General features: G+C 35.5%; 1 protein-coding gene across 1 annotated transcript in view; it reads right to left on the bottom strand.

Annotated features, from left to right (window-relative positions):
* Positions 1–20,703, bottom strand: part of LOC113497338 (kin of IRRE-like protein 1) — a 52,808-nt gene that overhangs the window by 13,981 nt on the left and 18,124 nt on the right. Inside the window, exon 2 of the mRNA XM_026876859.1 lies at positions 7,069–7,167. Coding sequence (XP_026732660.1) covers positions 7,069–7,167 — 99 coding nt within the window. The remainder of the gene's footprint in view (positions 1–7,068; positions 7,168–20,703) is intronic.

Raw genomic sequence — 20,703 nt, 5'->3', positions numbered from 1 at the left:
GCTTAAAAATAAATTATTTTATTATTAATGTAAACTGTTCCAAATTGTGTACAAAATTTTAATGTTGTTAAATAATTTTTGTTAAAGGAGAAATATTTTTATTTGATTTTTATCAATATTAATTGTAGCTCTAACTACAAGATGCTATGTGGAATATTTTATAACTTGAATAATGCTATGAAGATTTTATGTCAAAATGCTGTGTTGAGAACGAGAGTATTATAGGAAATTCAATAAATCGTTCTCTAAGTATAAACCATACAAACACATTTAATTCAAGTGGTGACATAAATAGTATTGTTTAATATCTTGAGCCCATAAAATATAACACCGCACAGTAATTGCGGTGCGCCGTTTAAATTGTCAAAGTTAAGAGTCTCGGCCATAAGCGCAGCGAAGAACGCGTTACGACTAAAACGCATTAAAGCGTAATAAATGTGTGAAATAATCTACATATACTATAAAAGCTCGGTTTATAGTTAATATTTATTTTAACTGACTTTTAATTAAATGTATTAAGTAAGCGTTATGGCAAGTAGAGAAAGGAATTTGAAGATAGTTTTGTATTTAAATAAAAACGATAAATATCTAAAGAGAGTTCCTCACCAATAGATTTTAAATAAACAATCAGTTGGATGGCATATTTATGAGCGTTGTTAACCTTGATCTTTATTCGTTGTGGTAGGGTGTGTTTGGCAGAAGAAATGATAGTATATCGTCTTGAAAAATTCAAACCGTGATAGCTAGCATCACGGTTCAGTAACGGATAGTTGAGGCTCTCTGCCTCGGTGATAGGGTACCGTTTTAAACTTAACTGTATGTGTGTTTTCAGTTTCATTATATTTGTAACTTCAGAACTTTTCACTTGATGAACCGATTATGTACTTGCTTTTATTTCATGATCGATTAAATTTTAAAAGCCAAATTTGCCAAAGAAAACCAAGGAGGACACCTAATGAAAACGGGATATTTATAAATTTAATATAAAAAAGGCAGTTTAATCTTTTATGGAGTTATGTAAAATCACTCTTGTTTCATTTTCTATAAAGTCTATTTTGCTAAACTGCTTATTTTACACGGCGTTTCCTAGTCAAGGGTTCGTGTTAATGGTTTAACGTTGTTTACAGATTGTTTTCGACTAAATTTGCACGAAGTTAAAGCTGCACTTGCAGCAATTAAGCAACTACCGTATTTTAGTCTTATAAAGATAACAAACGATTTTCAGCTAGTTTATAAAGTAGTTTTGATTTAAGGGAATAGTCGAGAAAGTAACTTGTTTGCTGTAGCCATCTAGAACTGTTTAAAACTTGTGTAAATTCGTCAAAGTAACTGTTTATTTTTCTCTGATACTACATCTAAATTTTCATGGAGTTATTTCAGCAGAAGCAAAAACACAATTTTAGTACTCCATCCATATTGTATTGCCGCGTAGAAAATACGTAAAAACAGAAACAACATTTCATTTAGTACAGAATATTTTTTGTTTAAAAAAAGATTCCTCCGTTAGTTACGTAATATAATAATTGTTCTCCCACTTAAGCGTAAACAAAGGATTAAACTGAGCAATTATCTCGTCCAAGCCTTTCCTAGTTGAGACAAACCATTGTTGAGTTTTAATATAAAATCGAGCATATTTTCCTCGGACCAGAGAAACTCGGGTTCGTTCTTCCATAAATATTCGTTTGGAGTGGATATTCACAACGAGCAGGGGAAACCGAATCGTCCATTTTGCAGAATTTTATCGTATCAATAATTTATTCTTTACTGTTCTTATGAAAAACAACATATTTATAAGCTCATTAAAATCCTACGTGAGGTTGTATTAAACTCTTGTTAATAAGCCGAATAAACTGTTAATTGTAATTAAGATTTAATTTATTAATACTTTAATCTATAAATTACGATAATGGAAAATACATATTATAATTCTCTTGGGAGAAGATCTTATCCCAGTATTATATAAGTCGTAGAATTTTCAATTTAAATTTTAGTTTATTGATATTATATTCGGTACCTTTATAAATGTGAAATATTATGTTAGTATTACTGAATTAGGTGCTTTTTGGGTTGTATAATTTATCTGGATGAATGGCTAAAGGTATATCATTTTCCTTGATCATAAATTCCGTCATGATCTTAAATATAGTTGGGATGGGATATATATATGTAGGTATAAATTATTGTAGCTGCGAATGTATTAAAGAAGAGCTTGTTTGGCTAATCAAATATATTTTTTCCTACATTATTTATTAATATAATTCTTACTGCTAAGGAAACTTTTGCCCCTAATATAAGAAAAATATTTCAAGTTCAATTCAGAGTAGCAACATTCAGAGCTACGTATAAATGAAAAAATAAAAAACAAATTAACAAAATTCGTTGCTCAACCTGAATAGTTATTTTTAGTAAATGTTTAGCAATAGCAGCAACAGAAATAAGATATCTGAAATAAATAATAATAATTCGTTTATTTCTCCATACAAAAACTACCCAACTAACCAATGAAAAACTAACCAAATAAAATAAACTATCTGACTATAGCGGTTCATGAGGTGCAGCCTGGTAAAAAACATTCGGACGATTTTACGCCTTTTGGTACGGAAACCTAACAATCGGTCACAGTGTTTTATGCGACGCAATGAATTAGAAAAAGTACACTTGTGTAAAAATGTCTTTGCCTACTGAAGGTTTAAAATAGGAACAAACTGCAGTCCTTTTAGACAGGTGACATCTTTATAAACAATGCTAATGGAAGCTAAAAGTCGAAGAAACGAGACTTATCTTGTTAGCCTTATCTAGCTTGTAGATATAACATTTGTCTGCTAGAACAGCATGCATGCATTATGAAAGTATGTGGGTGATTCTCCGGAAAAAAGTAACACAAATTGAGAACATCATTATCCTCACCACACTTTTCATACTGCAGATTGCTTGATTTAATATTATTTTTACCTAAGCTTGTAAAGTACTACGGCTATTATTAGATGAAGTAAGAGTCGAAACATTTTAAGCATCACAGTGAAGTGAACCAGTTGATGAGGATAATGATATGACCTTAACTGGTGTATTTTTCCGAAGAATCACCCATGTGCAAAGTTCATATTCACCTTATCATCGGTACCTACTTCGAACCGCCTTCAAAACTCACCTGAGCTCCCCTTACGATAACGTCAAACCATAGTTTGTTTTATCTGTTATAGTCTAGTGGTGAAAGTTTAAATTAGTTTTATGGGAAACGTCAAAACCACCCTGTCGTCATACTCCCTAGAGCCACCTAACATTATACTTGGAATTCATGGCAGAACCAGTTAACGAATTTAATTCAGAAGTTCGTGACCAATTTGAATTTGGTTATGTTATTCCAGTTAATCTTTTTTTACAGCGCTGTAAAGTTGAACTTTTAATTAATAATTAATTTGTGGGGTGTGTTGAATTTTGTTTTTGGGGTTGTTTTTCGGATAGGGAAATATTATGTATCATGTTAAACTTGTTTAATGTCAGCTGATGTTAATGTTTAAAAGCCACCACACTCCACAAACCACATTTTGCATAGCTACTTAAAGTAAAATGGTTATAATATTTATTAGAAGAGGAGGAGGAGCTCGTGGCTAAGCTATAACCGCATAAGTGAAACGCTCACAGGTTAAGCTATGCTTGACGCGGTTGGTCCGTAGATGGGTGACCATCTGTGTCATACCGACTTCCTTCGTGTTTCAGAAGGCACGTTAAATTGTGGGTCCCGGCTGTTATTCCTACATCTTTGATAGTCGTTACAGGTAGTCAGAAGCTTGAAAAGTCTGACAACCAGTCTAACCAAGGAGTATCGTGTTGCCCAGGTAACTGGGTTGAGGAGGTCAGATAGGCAGTCGCTCCTTGTAAAACACTGGTACTCAGCTGAAACCGGTTAGACTGGTAGCCGACCCCAACATAGTTGGGAAAAGACTAGGCCAAGGATGATGGTTATAATATTTATTACAATTAGCTACAAGGAAATACTTGGTTCAATTTATTTCCTCAATGTATACAATTTAAATTGAGGCAAATAATACCAACAATAAAAGCCCGGTCTTAAAACATTTGTCTCGTGTTTCTCGGAAGACAGAAATGCAAGCACTTACATATCTCGTCTATAACATTCAGTTTCTATTCAAAGCCAGCCAACCAAAAGGGAATAAATACACAACAGGCCTTACAAAAGAATCTCGTTCTATGATTTACGACGGAACATCATTCAAGGCTTGTATCAAGAGATATTTGGCAAAGACATCCTCCACTTTTATTGCTCACAGTTAATAGTTAATAATCCCTGCTTTTTTATTGTCCAAATCTTCTATAGAAATATGAATTTGATGCGAATAGGGAAACTTAGTTATATAAAAATACTTTAGATGCAACATTGAGATACAGAGCGCCATGTTTTAAGCATTTATATAATTCATTCATCGTATAAATTCCCTTGAAGGGGTTTTCTCGTGTCAAGAAGGAACTACAGTCTTCTACTAAGAGCTAATTACCTATTGAGGTATCCGAGCGGAAGGTCGTTGAATGTAGACAAAAGACAATCTTTGACGTCATCTTGCTTTTCTCAACGGCGCCTGTTCTGTCTCAGGAGGTGACAAGGCTCTAAAGTTCATGTTAAATAAGTCAATTATTGTCTACTTAGTACATTTCCCTCTTAGTAGTCGATGACGTCAGAATAACTAACTAAAGGAAACATTCAGTAAAGCCATGAACCTAGATCGGGTTTTTAGACGCCGTCCTATGAAATCCGGTAGCAGCTATAAAGTCTAACAACCGGCATAATTTTAGGAAGGCGTAGGTTGGCAGTATCTCCGAGCGATTTGTTTGCTGTGGTCAGATGTCTGAAGCCGGTATAGAGAGAAATTTCGATTTTCAGCAACATTTGCTTTGCAGTTTCGGAATGTTTCAACCAATATATTGTTTTAAATGTATTTTTTTATATTTTATGAAAAGGATGAAAGCATATTATAGTCTTAAAACCCTTAGGCACAGAATCTTAATTTTTTATTGGATGTAAGTTAAAACTCAATAACTGAAATGGAAATTTAATTTTAACACAAGAAATCAAAATTTAAACTTCAATTTTCTTAGGCGCAAACAACAAAAATACATATTCCTTAATTTGTTATCCATAGGCACAGCCATTAATTGTATAACTATAGTCCGTTCTATGCTAAACAAATACTTTAGCAATCATCTCACACTCATCGCACTATCGTAAATGAAAAGAAAACTTCTACACATAAGCCATTCAGAAAACACTTTACATGATCGCACTCACTCCGTGATCGTAAAATAGTTGTACATACATTGCTCTTATCTATTTCCCTGCTCAGTCGTTTTCCTTTATGTTCTATCAATGTAATGTGCACTAACACGTTGTGTCGAACATTTTGATCAATATATTATAATAGAATTGTATTAAGAGTGATCGCTCTCGGCTGATCGGTTACAGTGACTTGACACTTTATGTACCTACCTAGTTGGAATGGTGCGAATGTATTCAGATGGAATGTAGATGCATGATAAACGTGATATTGCTTTTAAGGATTTATTTCTCGATATTTTGATGATCTTTAGCTAAAATCTCTTCAAAGTCAAAATAGTTCTTATTTACAATGAAGCGTTTCAAATATAGTCATCACAACGCTTTAAAAAAGTATATGTGATTGAGAATTGAAATTCGAAGCAGACAAACGACAAGAACTTCGAAAACTAGCTTACGATTATGGACCTATCGAATAGAAATATGGTAGCATTCATAACGAATTGGACAGTCCCGCTTAAAATGTTCAGGCTGGGTTTAGCTAGATAGCTGATAAATGGGGACAGGCTGCTCTTTGTCATACCGATGTACCATTTACGTAAATAACTGAAAACGGTCCAGTCGTTAAACCTTGGCTGTCTTGAGACTAACATGGCGTAACAACGGGAAGTGATGGAAAAAGAAATGTTTCTAAAAAAAAATAAACAGAAATTGGTTATGTAATACTGAATCGTCTTATTGGGACCATTTACTAAAACCGCAGGCTATTTCAAAAAGTGTATTTCACTTTTGCTGATAGTAATTTTCTAGCACTTATTGTTATTGAAAAAAGTGAAACGTGCACTTATTTTAATTTTTAAAACTGTAAAATAAAAATAAGTTGCTGTTAGTGTTTTAAGTTCATGTGAATATTTAATTGGAATTGGAATGAAATCAAAATGTTATTTTAGAAAAAAGCTTTTAATATAATTTAAAGTGACTTGTAAGTTTGACTAACAATCAAGCAACACAATACTTCCAATATATTATTCAATGAAAAATAAATCCTAAGAATAGTTAATAGGTTAATTCTTAAATACTTTTTGTTTGTTGTGTCCTTCATTAATTCTGCTTCATTTCATTCACATTTCAGTAAAACATAAAAACGGTTTTAATTAGTTATTCGATGATTAAACAAGATTCACTACAATTTCGTTTTATTGTCTTTGCTGTATCAAAATCAATTATACCACTGATCATTTGATCTGTTAAGACTCAAATGATTACAAGGTATTATTGTTAATTACGCCATTAATTATGTTGAGCAATAAAAGCGAGTTTATGAGGAGTAATGACATAATGCCGACTAGACCGTAAATGTTATACAGGGTGCAACTTTTGTGACCAATGTTTTCTACATTCAAGGTGTCGGTTCGAAATATTGTTGTTAATCTATAATAATAAAGAATTTAATAGATTTTTCGTTTTTTTTATCACCAACAAACTTTTCGACAGTTTGGTATTTTATTATTAACTGCACGATTTTCTGATGATTCTGTTCTGTACCTAATAGGTATCGATTGTTGAAACTATACAATGTTATTTACTATTACCTTATAAGATATTAAAAGCATAAAAACTACAAACAAAAAGCAAAATCTATCCCAAAATATTTTTTTTTTCTATAAATTTCATAATCAAAAAACCTCAAAAAAACATTATTAAAAAAACCAATATTCTCAAAGACAATACAAAAAAGACAATACAAAAAAGAACACGGTACACAACACAAGGGTACTTACCGATGAGGAAAAGGAAGCCATGCAGAAGAGATAGCCATAACGCGGATTTCACCCCGCTCGCTGTGTACCCCATTACGACCGCCTCTTGGAGCCAGATTACTGAAACAAACGTAAACTGTTACTAATAATATAGATCAGTTTTGTGTAACGTTATGTTAAGGATTGATCAATTTTTGTGTTCTTTTTTATGTTTTGTATTTTATGTGGTAATGAAAGTTCTATTTTGCGCTGACTCACGGTGGTGTTTTTATTTGTTATGGTGAATATCAGAACCATTGAATTTGTAAAACGAAAACTTTGACTTCTTATTTAACTTTATTGATTATTGTTTAGAAATCATATGTTATCGTGTAATTTTTGTTGTATGGTTTGATTTTTGAAGTCAGTCAATAGTTTAGAGAATTGTAGGTCACGTAGACAAAAAAATATACTTGTGAGTCATTGTGATCTACTAATAAATATCTAATTTCTAACCTTAATCGTAGTACTTACGTAATAACTAATATTACGTGAGTATATAATCTTATCCACCTTCTAAAACACCAATATAATATCTAACTCACTGTATATTTAACCAAACACCAAAATAATTATCCCGCCATATTTACCGAACGCTTACCGAAATCTTTCAGGAAGGCCCCACAATGTTCCGGAATACCTATCTATCTTCAGGATAATTAATTCTGAATGAAAAGCGACACGTCATACCCGAGATAACGCATTAATAAAGATTCCGTCATATTAAAAGGGTTACAAAGGCCTTAAGTAAGTAGAATTCCAATTTGTGAAATTAAGGATTAATTCGATTTGCGTTTCTGATGTGATAGCAATTTAAGATTGTCGTTTTAATTGTTTGATACGGTATCTATTATTAAAATGTGACTTATTTACGTTTTGCGTTTTGCTGGCTCATTGCAATAAAAAAAACAAAAATGCTAAATAGGTTTAACAAACTTTAGAATTACCTTCAATAATTTAGTGTGTAACCGGTTAAATACATTTATGTTATCAATAAAATGATCCCAACATTCGCAACCATTCTTCCGCGCAATAAGACTCGCAACAAACCATTTTAAAAACTCAAATATTCACGTATTCATGACTGTTAATACTACATGTTGGTATGTGGTGATAAAAACACATTCTTTTATGATGGCTGTAAACAAAATAAGTGGGTAATGTTCAGTGTCATGATCATGCGAAACGGGGCCTTAGAGCCACGCACTATGAATAAAATAAAATGTTTGGGGCTATTAAACATTTTTTTTATTTAGATACCTATCTGCGACCTTTCTCGGGAAGGTGAGGTACGCTCTTGAGGTAATTGCCTTGATAATATCATGAGGAGAATGAACAAGGAAACTTTTGGCTTTTAGTAAGAGATAAGGGCTGGGATTGTCCGTGTGGTGACGGACCTAAAGAATACGAAGGTCACCACCCCGTCTCATCCCGCGGGTGTCTTAGAAGGCGACTAAGGGAAAATTGAGCAGAGCCAATAATCACTGCTTAGAGAAGGAAAACTCGAGACCAAACCCTATGCCAACCCGTCTGGCCAGCGTGGCATGAGTAGGCCGAAACCTCTTATGGAGCCACACCTCACAGAACGGCCCCCAGTTCCCGGTAGTCCCGCTATTCCCGGCCAAGGTAGCGGTCGCGGTAACGGCGGGACAGGGGGTGCTAAGAATCTCCGGGCTACGGGAGGCTACCACCACCTCAAAAAACTGACCCTGGCGACGTATAACGGACGAAGTCTACGGCTGGACCAACACCTCACCGAACTCGAAGTAGAATTAGGTCGCATAAAATGGCACATTTTGGGGTTATCTGAAGTCCGAAGACAGGGGGAGGACACGATAACCCTTGATTCAGGTGACCTGTTCTACTACCGAGAAGGTGATAGGCCCTCCCAGGGTGGTGTCGCTTTCTTGGTCAACAAGTGTCTCAGAAGCAGCGTTGTGGAAATCAGTAGTGTGTCGACAAGGGTAGCGTATCTCTTATTGAAAATCTCCGACAGGAAGTTCCTGAAGGTGGTGCAGGTATATGCGCCGACCTCGACATACTCTGATGAGATAGTCGAAACTATGTACGAAGACATAGCGAAGGCACTACATGGTACCAGGAAGGCTCACTACAACGTTGTTATGGGAGATTTTAATGCCAAGGTGGGAGTACAAGAACGCGGCGAAACGATAATCGGACCTAACGGCGTGGGGCGCCAAAATCACATGGGCCAAATGTTGGTAAACTTTCTAGAGTCCCAGGGGCTCTTCTTAATGAATTCCTTCTTTAAGAAGAAGCCTCACAGAAAGTGGACATGGCGAAGCCCCGATAATGTGACGAGGAACGAGATAGATTTCATCATCACGGACAAGCGGCATATATTTAGAGACGTCTCGGTGATCAATAGGTTTAATACCGGTAGTGATCATAGACTCGTCCGAGGCTCTCTAAATATCAACCTTAAGGCTGAAAGAGTTAGGATGATGAGACCTACTCTCCGACCCACGCTGCCCCAAATAGCTTTGGGTTCCGATAAGTTCCAGTTGGAACTCCAAAATCGTTTCGCACTGCTGGAAACTACGGACAATGTTGACGAAAAAACCGACACAGTGGTCAAAACGCTACAGAGTGTGTCTCGAAGGTTGTTCCCCGGAAAACGCGGTAATAGGGAGTCCAAACTCTCACCAGAGACTCTCGAACTTATGAAGGAAAGACGAGAAACGCCAGATGCCCAGATGTCTTCGTCAGATAGGCGGTCCCTAAACCTGAAAATCAGGAAACTGACGCGACGTGACCTCCGACGCTGCAGCACTCGTAAGATCGAGGCTGCGATTGAGCGAAATAGAGGCACCAAAGTCTTCGCTCAGCAATTAGGCAGACCCCATCTGGCGAAACTGAGGACCGGGGATGGCAGGACCGTCACCTCTAAGTTCGAGATTCTGGAGGAAATTGAGAGTTTCTATAGACACCTATACGCATCACGGACGACTAAACCACCGAGACAAGGCGTAGATGACCACAGAGCCCCACTCACGCGCCATTACACCGAGGACATCCCGGATGTCGACCCGGGCGAGGTAGAGGCAGCTCTCAGACAACTAAAGAACAACAAGGCGCCGGGTGATGACGGAATTACAACCGAGCTCCTTAAGGCTGGTGGGACCACAGTCCTGAAAGAGCTAGCGAGTCTCTTTAATTCCGTCATTCACCAAGGCTTAACACCACAAGCGTGGAGTGGGAGTGCGGTGGTTCTGTTCTTCAAGAAAGGAGACAAAACCTTGCTGAAGAATTACAGACCTATCTCACTCCTGAGCCACATTTACAAGTTGTTCTCGAGAGTAGTCACTAACCGCCTCGCTACAAGACTCGACGAGTTCCAGCCACCAGAACAAGCTGGGTTTCGAAAAGGCTTTAGCACCGTAGACCACATCCATACTGTTCGGCAGATTGTGCAGAAAACCAAAGAGTACAATCAGCCGCTGTGTTTGGCCTTTGTGGACTACGAGAAAGCCTTCGACTCCATCGAAACTTGGGCGGTTCTGGATGCCCTGCAACGATGTCGTATTGACTGGCGCTACATCGAGGTGCTGAGATGCTTATATGACACCGCCACCATGACTGTCCAGCTCCATGACCGTAAGACGAATCCGATCGAGCTGCGTCGGGGGGTGAGACAGGGGGATGTTATATCCCCAAAGCTGTTCACCAACGCGCTCGAGGATGTCTTCAAAACTCTGGATTGGACTGGACGGGGTATAAATGTGAACGGTGAGCACATCTCGCACCTTCGATTTGCCGATGACATCGTCATAGTAGCAGAGTCGCTGGACCAGCTAAGCGAGATGCTGCATGGCCTAAATGAAGCTTCACGACTGGTCGGTCTTGGCATGAACTTGGATAAAACCAAGATCATGTTCAATGAACATGTCAGGCCGAGACCGATATATGTCGAGGGATCGTTGCTCGAAGTTGTTCAAGAGTATATCTACCTAGGGCAGGTCATTAAGCTTGGTAGAAACAACTTCGAGCGGGAAATTGATCGGAGAATTCAGTTGGGCTGGGCAGCGTTTAGCAAACTTCGTCGAGTCTTTTCTTCGCCTATACCGCAATGCCTGAAGACGAAAGCATACAACCAGTGCGTCCTACCTGTTATGACTTACGGTGCCGAAACGTGGACATTAACGGTTGGACTAGTCCACAAATTTAAAGTTGCACAGCGGGCTATGGAGCGAGCTATGCTCGGAGTCTCTTTGAAGGATAAAATTCGAAATGAGGTCATTCGACAAAGAACCAAGGTAACCGACATAGCTCGTAGAATTAGCTTGCTGAAGTGGCAATGGGCTGGCCATGTCTGTCGAAGGACCGATAGCCGTTGGAGCAGACGAGTCCTAGAATGGAGACCGCGGCTCGGCAACCGTAAGGTAGGACGCCCGCCCGCCAGGTGGACCGATGACCTGAGAAAGGTCGCTGGAGGGGACTGGATGCGGAAGGCGGAGGACCGGGTGTTGTGGCGTAAATTGGGAGAGGCCTATGTCCAGCAGTGGACTATGATTGGCTGATTGATTGATTGATTGAAGGGCTGGAGCATGTTATGTATAGAGAATAAGCGTTTGTCCAAAAAAAAAATCAAAAACATTGATTGAAAAACAAAACTAGTAACTTGAAAATTTACGATGCATATTTTTTTCGAATCTTTGGCTTTTCAATTTCTGCAATCTCCACCTAAGCCTACTACAGTCTCGGTAAACTGTTATATTTGATAAGTAGAAAATAAAATGAAATTAATTTAATCAGTCTTCAAAATTGAAACACTTTACTTCATAATATGTATCCTACAACCTCACGCAGTCTCCATACGTTACCAACTGAACCGTTCATTTGTTTTCAATCTGACCTGTGTGTATACCTGAATATTTAACGCACCATACCTGACCTCTGAAAATCACAACTTGGAGAGTGAAATCCCGAAGTACATCGATCAGTATTCGGGCGTCTAACGGCATAGGTAATGACAACTGGGACTGGCTTAACGAGCTTACCGGCCGTATCTAACTTCATAGTAAGGGAACGTTCCTTTTTTACCCCACGGTAAAACGTACGGTAATTACGTTGACGTTGATAGAGTTGTGTGTTTAACGAGTTCATATTTTTTGCAACATTTATTGGTAATATGTTCTCTTGGCTCTTTGTTAAGCTTCATGCTAAATGTAAATGATATTTATCCAGTCATTTTGAGATTTTGTTCCAGTTGTTTTTTTTTCAAAGTATATATTTTAAACAATGGTTTTTAAAATCATGTACAAATGAATTTACAATTATTTTTTGGGCCCTCTTTCTGAAAATCTCAAAATAAGTTTAGTACCTTAACGAACTATAGACATTACTCAATATCAGGTATATTCTATTGATATAATTTATAACAAGTTAAAAATAAGAATTTAAGAATCACATTTTCCATCGCAGATTTTAAATTTATATTTCGTACTTACTCGTTGCATAATGGTCCAGGATGAAAATAAATTGTGCAGCAACTTCTTTTATAAAGTTTAGACGTCGCCGGCGAAGTGAAAACTGGTAGTATTGTTACATTTAAGGACGTACTTTTAATACTTGTAAACTGTTATTGCTTTTAACGGAATATTTTGAACAAGCTGCAAGAATGAGCAAGTACATGATTTCAATTGTTTTTAACTACGCTTGGAAAGTTGTTGACCACAATGAACTTCGCCAATTACTATGATGCCAACTACGAATAGAGTCAGAAGTTGACATAATATATAAGGTAACTAGCTGTTGCCCGCGACTTTGTCACCGTGGGTAGAAGATATAAGTTATGATTTATACCTGCCCTGTGTTTTTTACATTTTCCATTGTATCCTCGCTCCTATTAGTCGTAGCGTGATGGTTTATAGCCTAAAGCCTTCTTCGATGAGTGGTCTATTCAACACAAAAAGATTTTTTAATTTGGACCAGTAGTTCCTGAGATTAGCGCGTACAAACAAACAAACATATAAATTCTTCAGCTTTATATATTAGTATACTCGTAGATTAGTATAGATATGCGTTGCATTTTAGTGTTGATCAATTTATCTTATTTATTTCGACAAAAACTAAGGCCAATACTTACTTTTCTCAAGAAAACAGTGACAGGACATTTTTCGCAACAATTTTGACATTTTCATAAAACGAAATAATCAATTACGTAACTCACTGTAATAAGTAACGTAATAAATTTCGCCAGTGTATGTATATTGTGCCAGATTTACCAAAACCTATTTACTATAAGTTTTCAGTGGTTTTCGGTATAGGCGTACCCTTAGGTGTCGTAAAGGGTAAGTAAGGGATAATCTGCCACACGGTTATGGCCTGCCAGGCTATATTACGGATTACTTCACGTTACTCACAAGCAATCATTGTATTTATAGTTCAGAGATTCACCGAAGTGTTATGAGTTTCCAAGTTGAGAAAATTGATCTTTTCTTACTTATAAAACTGAATCTTAATACAAATAAGCCATGCAAATATATTGACAGTTTACTTAATAATGTTTTTAAATGTACTTGTCTCAAAATTCACTTCACTCATCAGACAGATATACGAGTGAATTTTAACTGAGTTACTTTCAGAATATGTCGGTTAGTTTTCAGCATGGCTTTTATTTTACTATGTTAATAGTTAATAATAAAGAACGATATCTATTTAAACAACTATCACTTACTTTCTCATTAAGACTTTGCTTTATAAAGTTGTCTTTTTTACAAGGTTTTATTTACTTTCACCTGTATCTTGATCTTCTATTGTTCTTGCAAATTTATATCGCCTGAAAATGCAATGTCCCATCAAGTTTGTATTGACAAGAACCTTGATATTAAGGCAAAAAAGCAATCTAAAAAGCTTGCTTTCTAGTTTCAATGAAAAAAATGTATCATACGATACCCTAGATAAAAATAGAAATAGTACCTAATCTATATCAGTAAAGTAATTTAAACTACCTAGATATAGAGTCAACATCCCACAACCAATCACAAAGGATCGATGATCTAACTGAAACAAAAACAAGTTTGAAGTTATCAACATAAATTGTGTCCACTACAAAGCACCGGCTACCAGCCCGCATAAATATTTAACCCGGTAATTGTTTTCAGTGCTAGGTTTTTGTTGTATGGACAATAACGTCCAGCCTAGCCTAGGGATTGGCTATTTGATATTCGTAACCCGATAGTTATGGGTACGTGCGAAAATTTTGTAAGCGAGAACTAACTTTCTGATTAGGCCTTTGCGTGCGTTCCGCTGATTGGACAACGTAGTTCATTTAAAATTCGCTAGATGTCGTTATGCCTAAAACTCTGTAATAGGAGTCATCAAGGGTAACTTCGGTTAAGGATTTTGGTGGACCTAGACAAAATTATAATTATTAATACTACGTAGATGAATTGTAGAGATTAAATCAGTGTGTGCTGGGATGAATGTAACCTGTGTACGGGTTCTGAAGACTTACGGTCATCTCTTAAAATACCTATTTCAATTGCGGAAGCATAACAACTCACTACACAGTGTAGCGGCATCTGTCTTTCATAATTACACTTATATTAATTTATATGAACAGACGCGTTAGCAACCCTGAGGCTGTCCCGATAAAAAAACCTATGTAAATCGTTGCAATATTTAATAATGATTCATCCTCAAGAAAGTTATTGTAAAAAATTAATTTATACATACACCAGCAAAAAAAACAACCACGAAATCCCAATTAGGCCTAAACATTAACACCGTGAGCCTAAGGTAACATTTCACAATATGACCTAAATTCGGCCAGCATTACTAAATAAGTTGTATACTAACCTGAAATTTGGGCTAAAACATAAATCCCTACCCTAAATAGAATAGGTAGGTATTGGAGGTCGGATCTATTAATCTTCTTGCAGATTGGGTGTTTAATTAACGCGCCTATATATTTATGGGCAGTCTTAGTTACGTGTTCGTTGTGTGTGAGTGGAACTACTGAAGCTCGGTCCAGACTCCATCAATATTATATCGCAAATGGTTTTTGCTGAACAAGATCATTGCGGAATTCTGTCAAGTCTATGTTTGTGATATAGGGTTTATGGAATTCTAAATTCGTAAGTAAGGAATTTGAGGACGTAATTATGCAAATATTTAGAAAATATGCTTTTAATGTAATTAATTCGTAACGGTAAAAAACATTTGTTTTTTCTTTATTTCTCAATCTTGTATTTATTTATATATCATAGACTGACTTCTGAAGACAATAAATAAATACTGAAATTGATATTTTAGTATGTGAAAACGTGGTGTTTTTTTTTTTATATTGTAAGTATTTGAACAATTTTCAACATTAAAATGTATGTAAGCAATATTATTTTCATACCAAATTCGATTAGGTAATTTAAAAGACAACTTTAAGAACACCAACCTAATGAGATACAAAAATTACTCTTGTTATATATAAAATGACAATTTCCATAAATTGTTCTACCAAACATAATTCTTGGTAGACCTAACTTTATGTAAATACGTTAACTTGAAGCGACAGCTTAATTTCATTAAATTATTGCTTTGCGTTGCTTGTTATTTCTAATATTGTAATAAAAAGTTGTATGGTAATGACGTCGCGAGTTTTGATACAGAAATAGCCTAAACCATTTATTCTGTACGTGGAACGCATATTTGTTTTTGTAAATTGGTACAGTTAAAATCACAAGTGAACACAATAAGAATAACAAAATAGTTAGCAAATAAATATAGTAAAAATTTGTAGTGTTATTTTTTTGAAAAAGGACTTCATTTTCAAGGAGAATTATCCGTATTTAGATGTTACCAACGAGGCTAAGAGCCCACCTCAAACTGCTCGGAAAGTTGTAAGACAAAAGAAAATCGAATGTATATTAATCAGTAATACTGGTTCTTTCTTCGATAAAGTCTTTGTTCTGCGGTATAATTAATTAATTTTATAGATACTAGTATTACCATAGTTAAATAGGATATTGTGTTACTTAGTAAAATGGGTTGTGAAAGTAAATGAAAAGGGAAAAAATCATAATTTGCCACAAGTTCACAAATATTAAATTGTACAGATACAGATATAGATAAATTGAGGAATTTTTGGTAATGCCATAGGTTTCTGGGGACTAACTTTTATTTAGGCAAGCTAAGGAATATCCCAACATACAAATCACCGAGTCAGACCGCCTTTTCAATCTGACCTTCAAAACTCATCTTCACCTAGGCCTCCATCCCTAGGCAAAAAAAAATTATTTGAAAAAAAATTATATAGGTATGTATAGATATTTTTTATATTAAGTGCCACATCAAATATATTTTCCACCTCCATGCAGTCTTCATCACGAAGTTAATGTGATACATATGGTCGTGATTATTGACAGGACTTGTTTATAGGCAATTATCGCAGTCCAACTAATTGCCAATTACAAGTCCAACTGTTAGTTATGTATTTAATCATTACATATATTATGTACTTAGATGGGTCCCTTGATATTTCAACTGGAACAAAATTTACGACATATTTATCTAATTAGCAGATGGAAAGCTATGTGATATAGAATAGCTGTGATATAGAATATGTGAGTTAAATTCGGTTTGGAGAACCAAAAATAAGCTACAGGTAAGAAAAAAATGAAAAACCATGGAACAAAACGATAAAGTTCTTACAAGAATATAAGGCAACGTTATATTATCCCTTAAAAGCTAAAGTAATCAAAGAAAAACCTAGAACATGGCCTCGGTAATGCTACAGTAATTTACAACTTCGCAAACTTGCTTAAAATCCCAATCTAAGTGTTTTACCGAAAGCCTCCAACAACTAACTCCAATTTTAAGATCTCTAGCGTCGCTTAGTACCAAAGTACAAGACTATGTAAGTAAACATGAGATACGGCGAAAGTTTTATTATATAACTGTGTACATACATATAATATATTATATTTCGCCCGCGGTCTTCGTGGAAACTTAGATTTTCTGTCATCTCAAGGGAACATCCAACAGAGAATTCCATTTGTTCTTCGGTTGTTGCAAATAAAGTTTTTTCTGAATAGTCGTAATATTAAGTCGGTTCGACGTATTGGAGGCGTAACGTAAAATTTTATTGAAACGCTCCAAGTGTGCTTTCGAACTGTTAATGGACTATCAAAAAAATCCGACAGTGTTGGCTGTTGACATTTATGAGACGTGTAAGATAATATAGACGATTGAGAGATTCTCTTTATTTGGGTATCCAAGCTCAAGATTCCTGTAATGCGTGTAGCCTGACATTGTTGGTATTTTTCTTCCCCTTAATACCTAGTTGATTAGTAGTAGTTACCTAGCGAGTTTTCTAGGTATCACCTGGGCCTTGGAACTTGCTGAGATATTTTCCCTGTGGAGTTTTTAGTCTAACATATTTAAACAGGAGTGAAATTAAATGAGCAAAACTGACCGTGAACTAGTTTACTTTATAAACTCATTTACAGCAAAACTGGTTCAATGCAAGTAAAATAAAAGTTGGCGCCCAACATGGGGCCAATTACTTCCTTCTCAAATCGCATCACAGAAATCGAAAATAAACATAAAACCCGTTAAATATCAGATGTCTTTGTAACGTATAAAGGTAAAGAACTCGAGAGACAAAAATGAAAAGGGGAAACTGTCTAGATTTCACGAGATAAGGCCACATGATTTATGATGTTCTTTATTGTCCAATGTTTGTCGCTACGAATGAAAGATGGCCGTCGCAATGCTCATGATTGAATGACTGTAAAAATGGCAGATTTTTCTTGTGTTTTATTTTCTTTCCGAACTTATGGTTTTCTTGTTTAACAGTCGGAGAGGGATTTATATTTCTTAATCAAGTTTTTTTTTTTTGGATTCCGTTGTACCCTCTGACAATTCGATTTTTCAAAAGCAAGTTAATAAAGACTACATTTAAACTTGAGTTATAATTTTGATCGCATGTAGCGGGAAAATCAAGCGATAGATGTCTGTCAAGGTGTGAAAATTACCATCGATACGCATAGATGTTGCGTGCTACGTCGGCCATGACAGGCGTTCCAGAATGTTCTCGTAAAATGAGAAGTTTATAGCACTTCAATGAAACTTGATTTTTGACTTCATTATATTCGATTTTATTGTGGTTCTAGTGGCTTGTTAAGTAATATCATTTTTAACATTTTGTTCTTACTTTTTCCTTCTAGATAATTAGGTATCCAACTTCATAAGTATTTTTTTTCTGCGTATAAAACTGTAGGGTTTTTCATAAAGAGACAAGTGTGCGTAATATAAAAGCGAACTAAATCAACTCATAACTTCTATCCCACAAAAAGCTAACTTGAACCCATTTTCTCATATTACGTTTGGTTGAAAATATACTTGTTTTTTACCATTCGGTCCCTATGTAATATCGTGCGTTAGCACTGCGTAAGTAGAAATACGGTCATAAAGACATCCCGTGCAACCGTTTTATCAATTCTGGTATGCGGAAACGGGGCGAAAACTCCCGTATAAGCCCATACTCGTTACTTGGGTCCCGTACCTGATTTGTTTCAAGGGGATCTTGTTATAAGTCACATTTACATGTACTTCTTTTCTTTTTTTGAGGCTGTATCTCATGATTCGTGGTAAATAGAGTGACGATCAATTTTGCAGTATTTCTGAGAATAAAACTGAACAACCTTATCCAAGAAAACAATGGTTTAACTACTAGCATATTACGGTAGACCAAGCCGATAATAATTTCATGCTATGTCCAATTTATTTCTGTATATTGTTGTTTTAAGTTAATCGTTTGGCTAAAATAGTAGCATACCTCTATGCAACTGAGAGGTCCTTTGCTCACAGTCCAACAAAAACGTCCTAAACAATATTACAGAATCATTCATACACGAGTCCAGCTCGCACATGACCGGTTTTTATTATTCAAACCAATTCTCATGCAGCGTTTATGCTTCTAACTTTTCCGGGTGTTCGCCAGCTGGCAATAATTGCTGTTGTAACTTTTTTTGTTTTGTAGCATCGTATCTTTTGCCGTTTGGGTAACCGTTGTTCCTTTAAATTGAAATGTTATAGGTCTCTGATATGAATTTCGGTAAGAATTTGCGGTTGTTCTGTGATATAAGTTTCCTCATTATATTTGGCGAGTTGTTTGTTTCGGGGAACAAAATGTTTTTAAAGGGTCATGTTTTTAGATAGCCTTATTTTTTGACCCAACTTTTTTAATATTGCTTATGAATATGTATGGGAGACAAAGTTATGAGAATATGTGGTTTTTATATTTAAAGTTAAGTAGCGCTTCAGTTTTTATTTCATGTTTAGGGGAAATGCACCTGAATGAGTGCGTAAAATAGAGCTTTGAAAAAATAATACCCTAAAGCAACAACAATTTATTTTTTTGCACTGTTCATTGATAACCGATACATCATTTGAAAATTGATAAATAGGAAAATCACCCAGACAAAAGAATATCGGTACAATTACACCTTTGGTCAATTCTTGGAAGCAGACTACAAAAATGTTGTAGTTTAAATAAACAATTACTTTCCAATACTTTTCCACTTTATATCGACATTGTATAATTTAACTGCTAGTAACACATTTTAAGATTCCCAATAGCTTGCTTTAATATTGTCTGTATTATCAAAGTACCCATAGGTAGGTACTATAATTACAACAATTTTCTTCTGTCGGCTAATAACTTTACCAGATATCACTAAATCATTAAAATTGAACTCGACAAAATTGAATAAGACAAACAGGCATTCATGAAAAATTAAATACCTTTAAAGCCTGTGAAAGAAAGCCCGCTTAAGAGATACCTTTTTAATTTTAATTGTCGCACCTTTTTAATTTTTAAATTTAATCCCCTAAACCTTTGCTTAAGCGGGTGGTATATAGGGTGCTTGAAATATTCACGTTTTAAACAAAGGTGTTTAGTTTTCACGTACATTCTTGGTATGAGAACTTTTTTATATTTTGAACAGTATTAAGTAGCAGAGGACGGACTGTTACCCTCAAATCTAGTCACGTGACCAAAGTGATGAGAAATAATGCTGTACTACATTAAATTCTATGAGTTTTAGCTATTATCTCATATTAAAAAAAAAAACCTAAGCCTTACGTTATATATAACTAGCTGACCCAGCAAACGTTCTTTGCCAAATATTTTTTTTCTAGTTGTATGTATTTTTAATGCTACATTATAAAAAATATAAAAACAAACAATTTCGTCCAAAAAATTAAATATATTTTTTTTAGTGTGAGTAACCCTTATTACTTAGGTATGAAAAATAGATTTTAGTCGATTCTCAGGCCTACTGAATACGCATATAAAATTTGGTAAAAATCGGTTAAGACCTTATCGAGGAGTACGGTTACTAACATCGTGACACGGGAACTTTATATATTAGATTATTTTTGTTGGTTAGACCTTATTACAACCATTATGGTAAGTAGTTCGTCTCTGTAAATTTCTATAATTTACAGAGACGAACTACTTACCAGAATACTCTTAAAGGAAAAGAAGACTTTAATAAGACATGGACAATAAACTTATTATCTCACTGAAAGGCAAACCTCTTTCGGCTTGAAATATATTCTGTTTAGTTTCGTCTGATAAGAAAATAGAAA

Source organism: Trichoplusia ni, chromosome 9 (genome assembly GCF_003590095.1).
Source record: "Trichoplusia ni isolate ovarian cell line Hi5 chromosome 9, tn1, whole genome shotgun sequence".
NCBI classification, from domain to species: domain Eukaryota; kingdom Metazoa; phylum Arthropoda; class Insecta; order Lepidoptera; family Noctuidae; genus Trichoplusia; species Trichoplusia ni.
The sequence above is the reverse complement of the archived record's forward strand: the minus strand, read 5'-3'. Positions and strand labels throughout refer to the sequence as shown.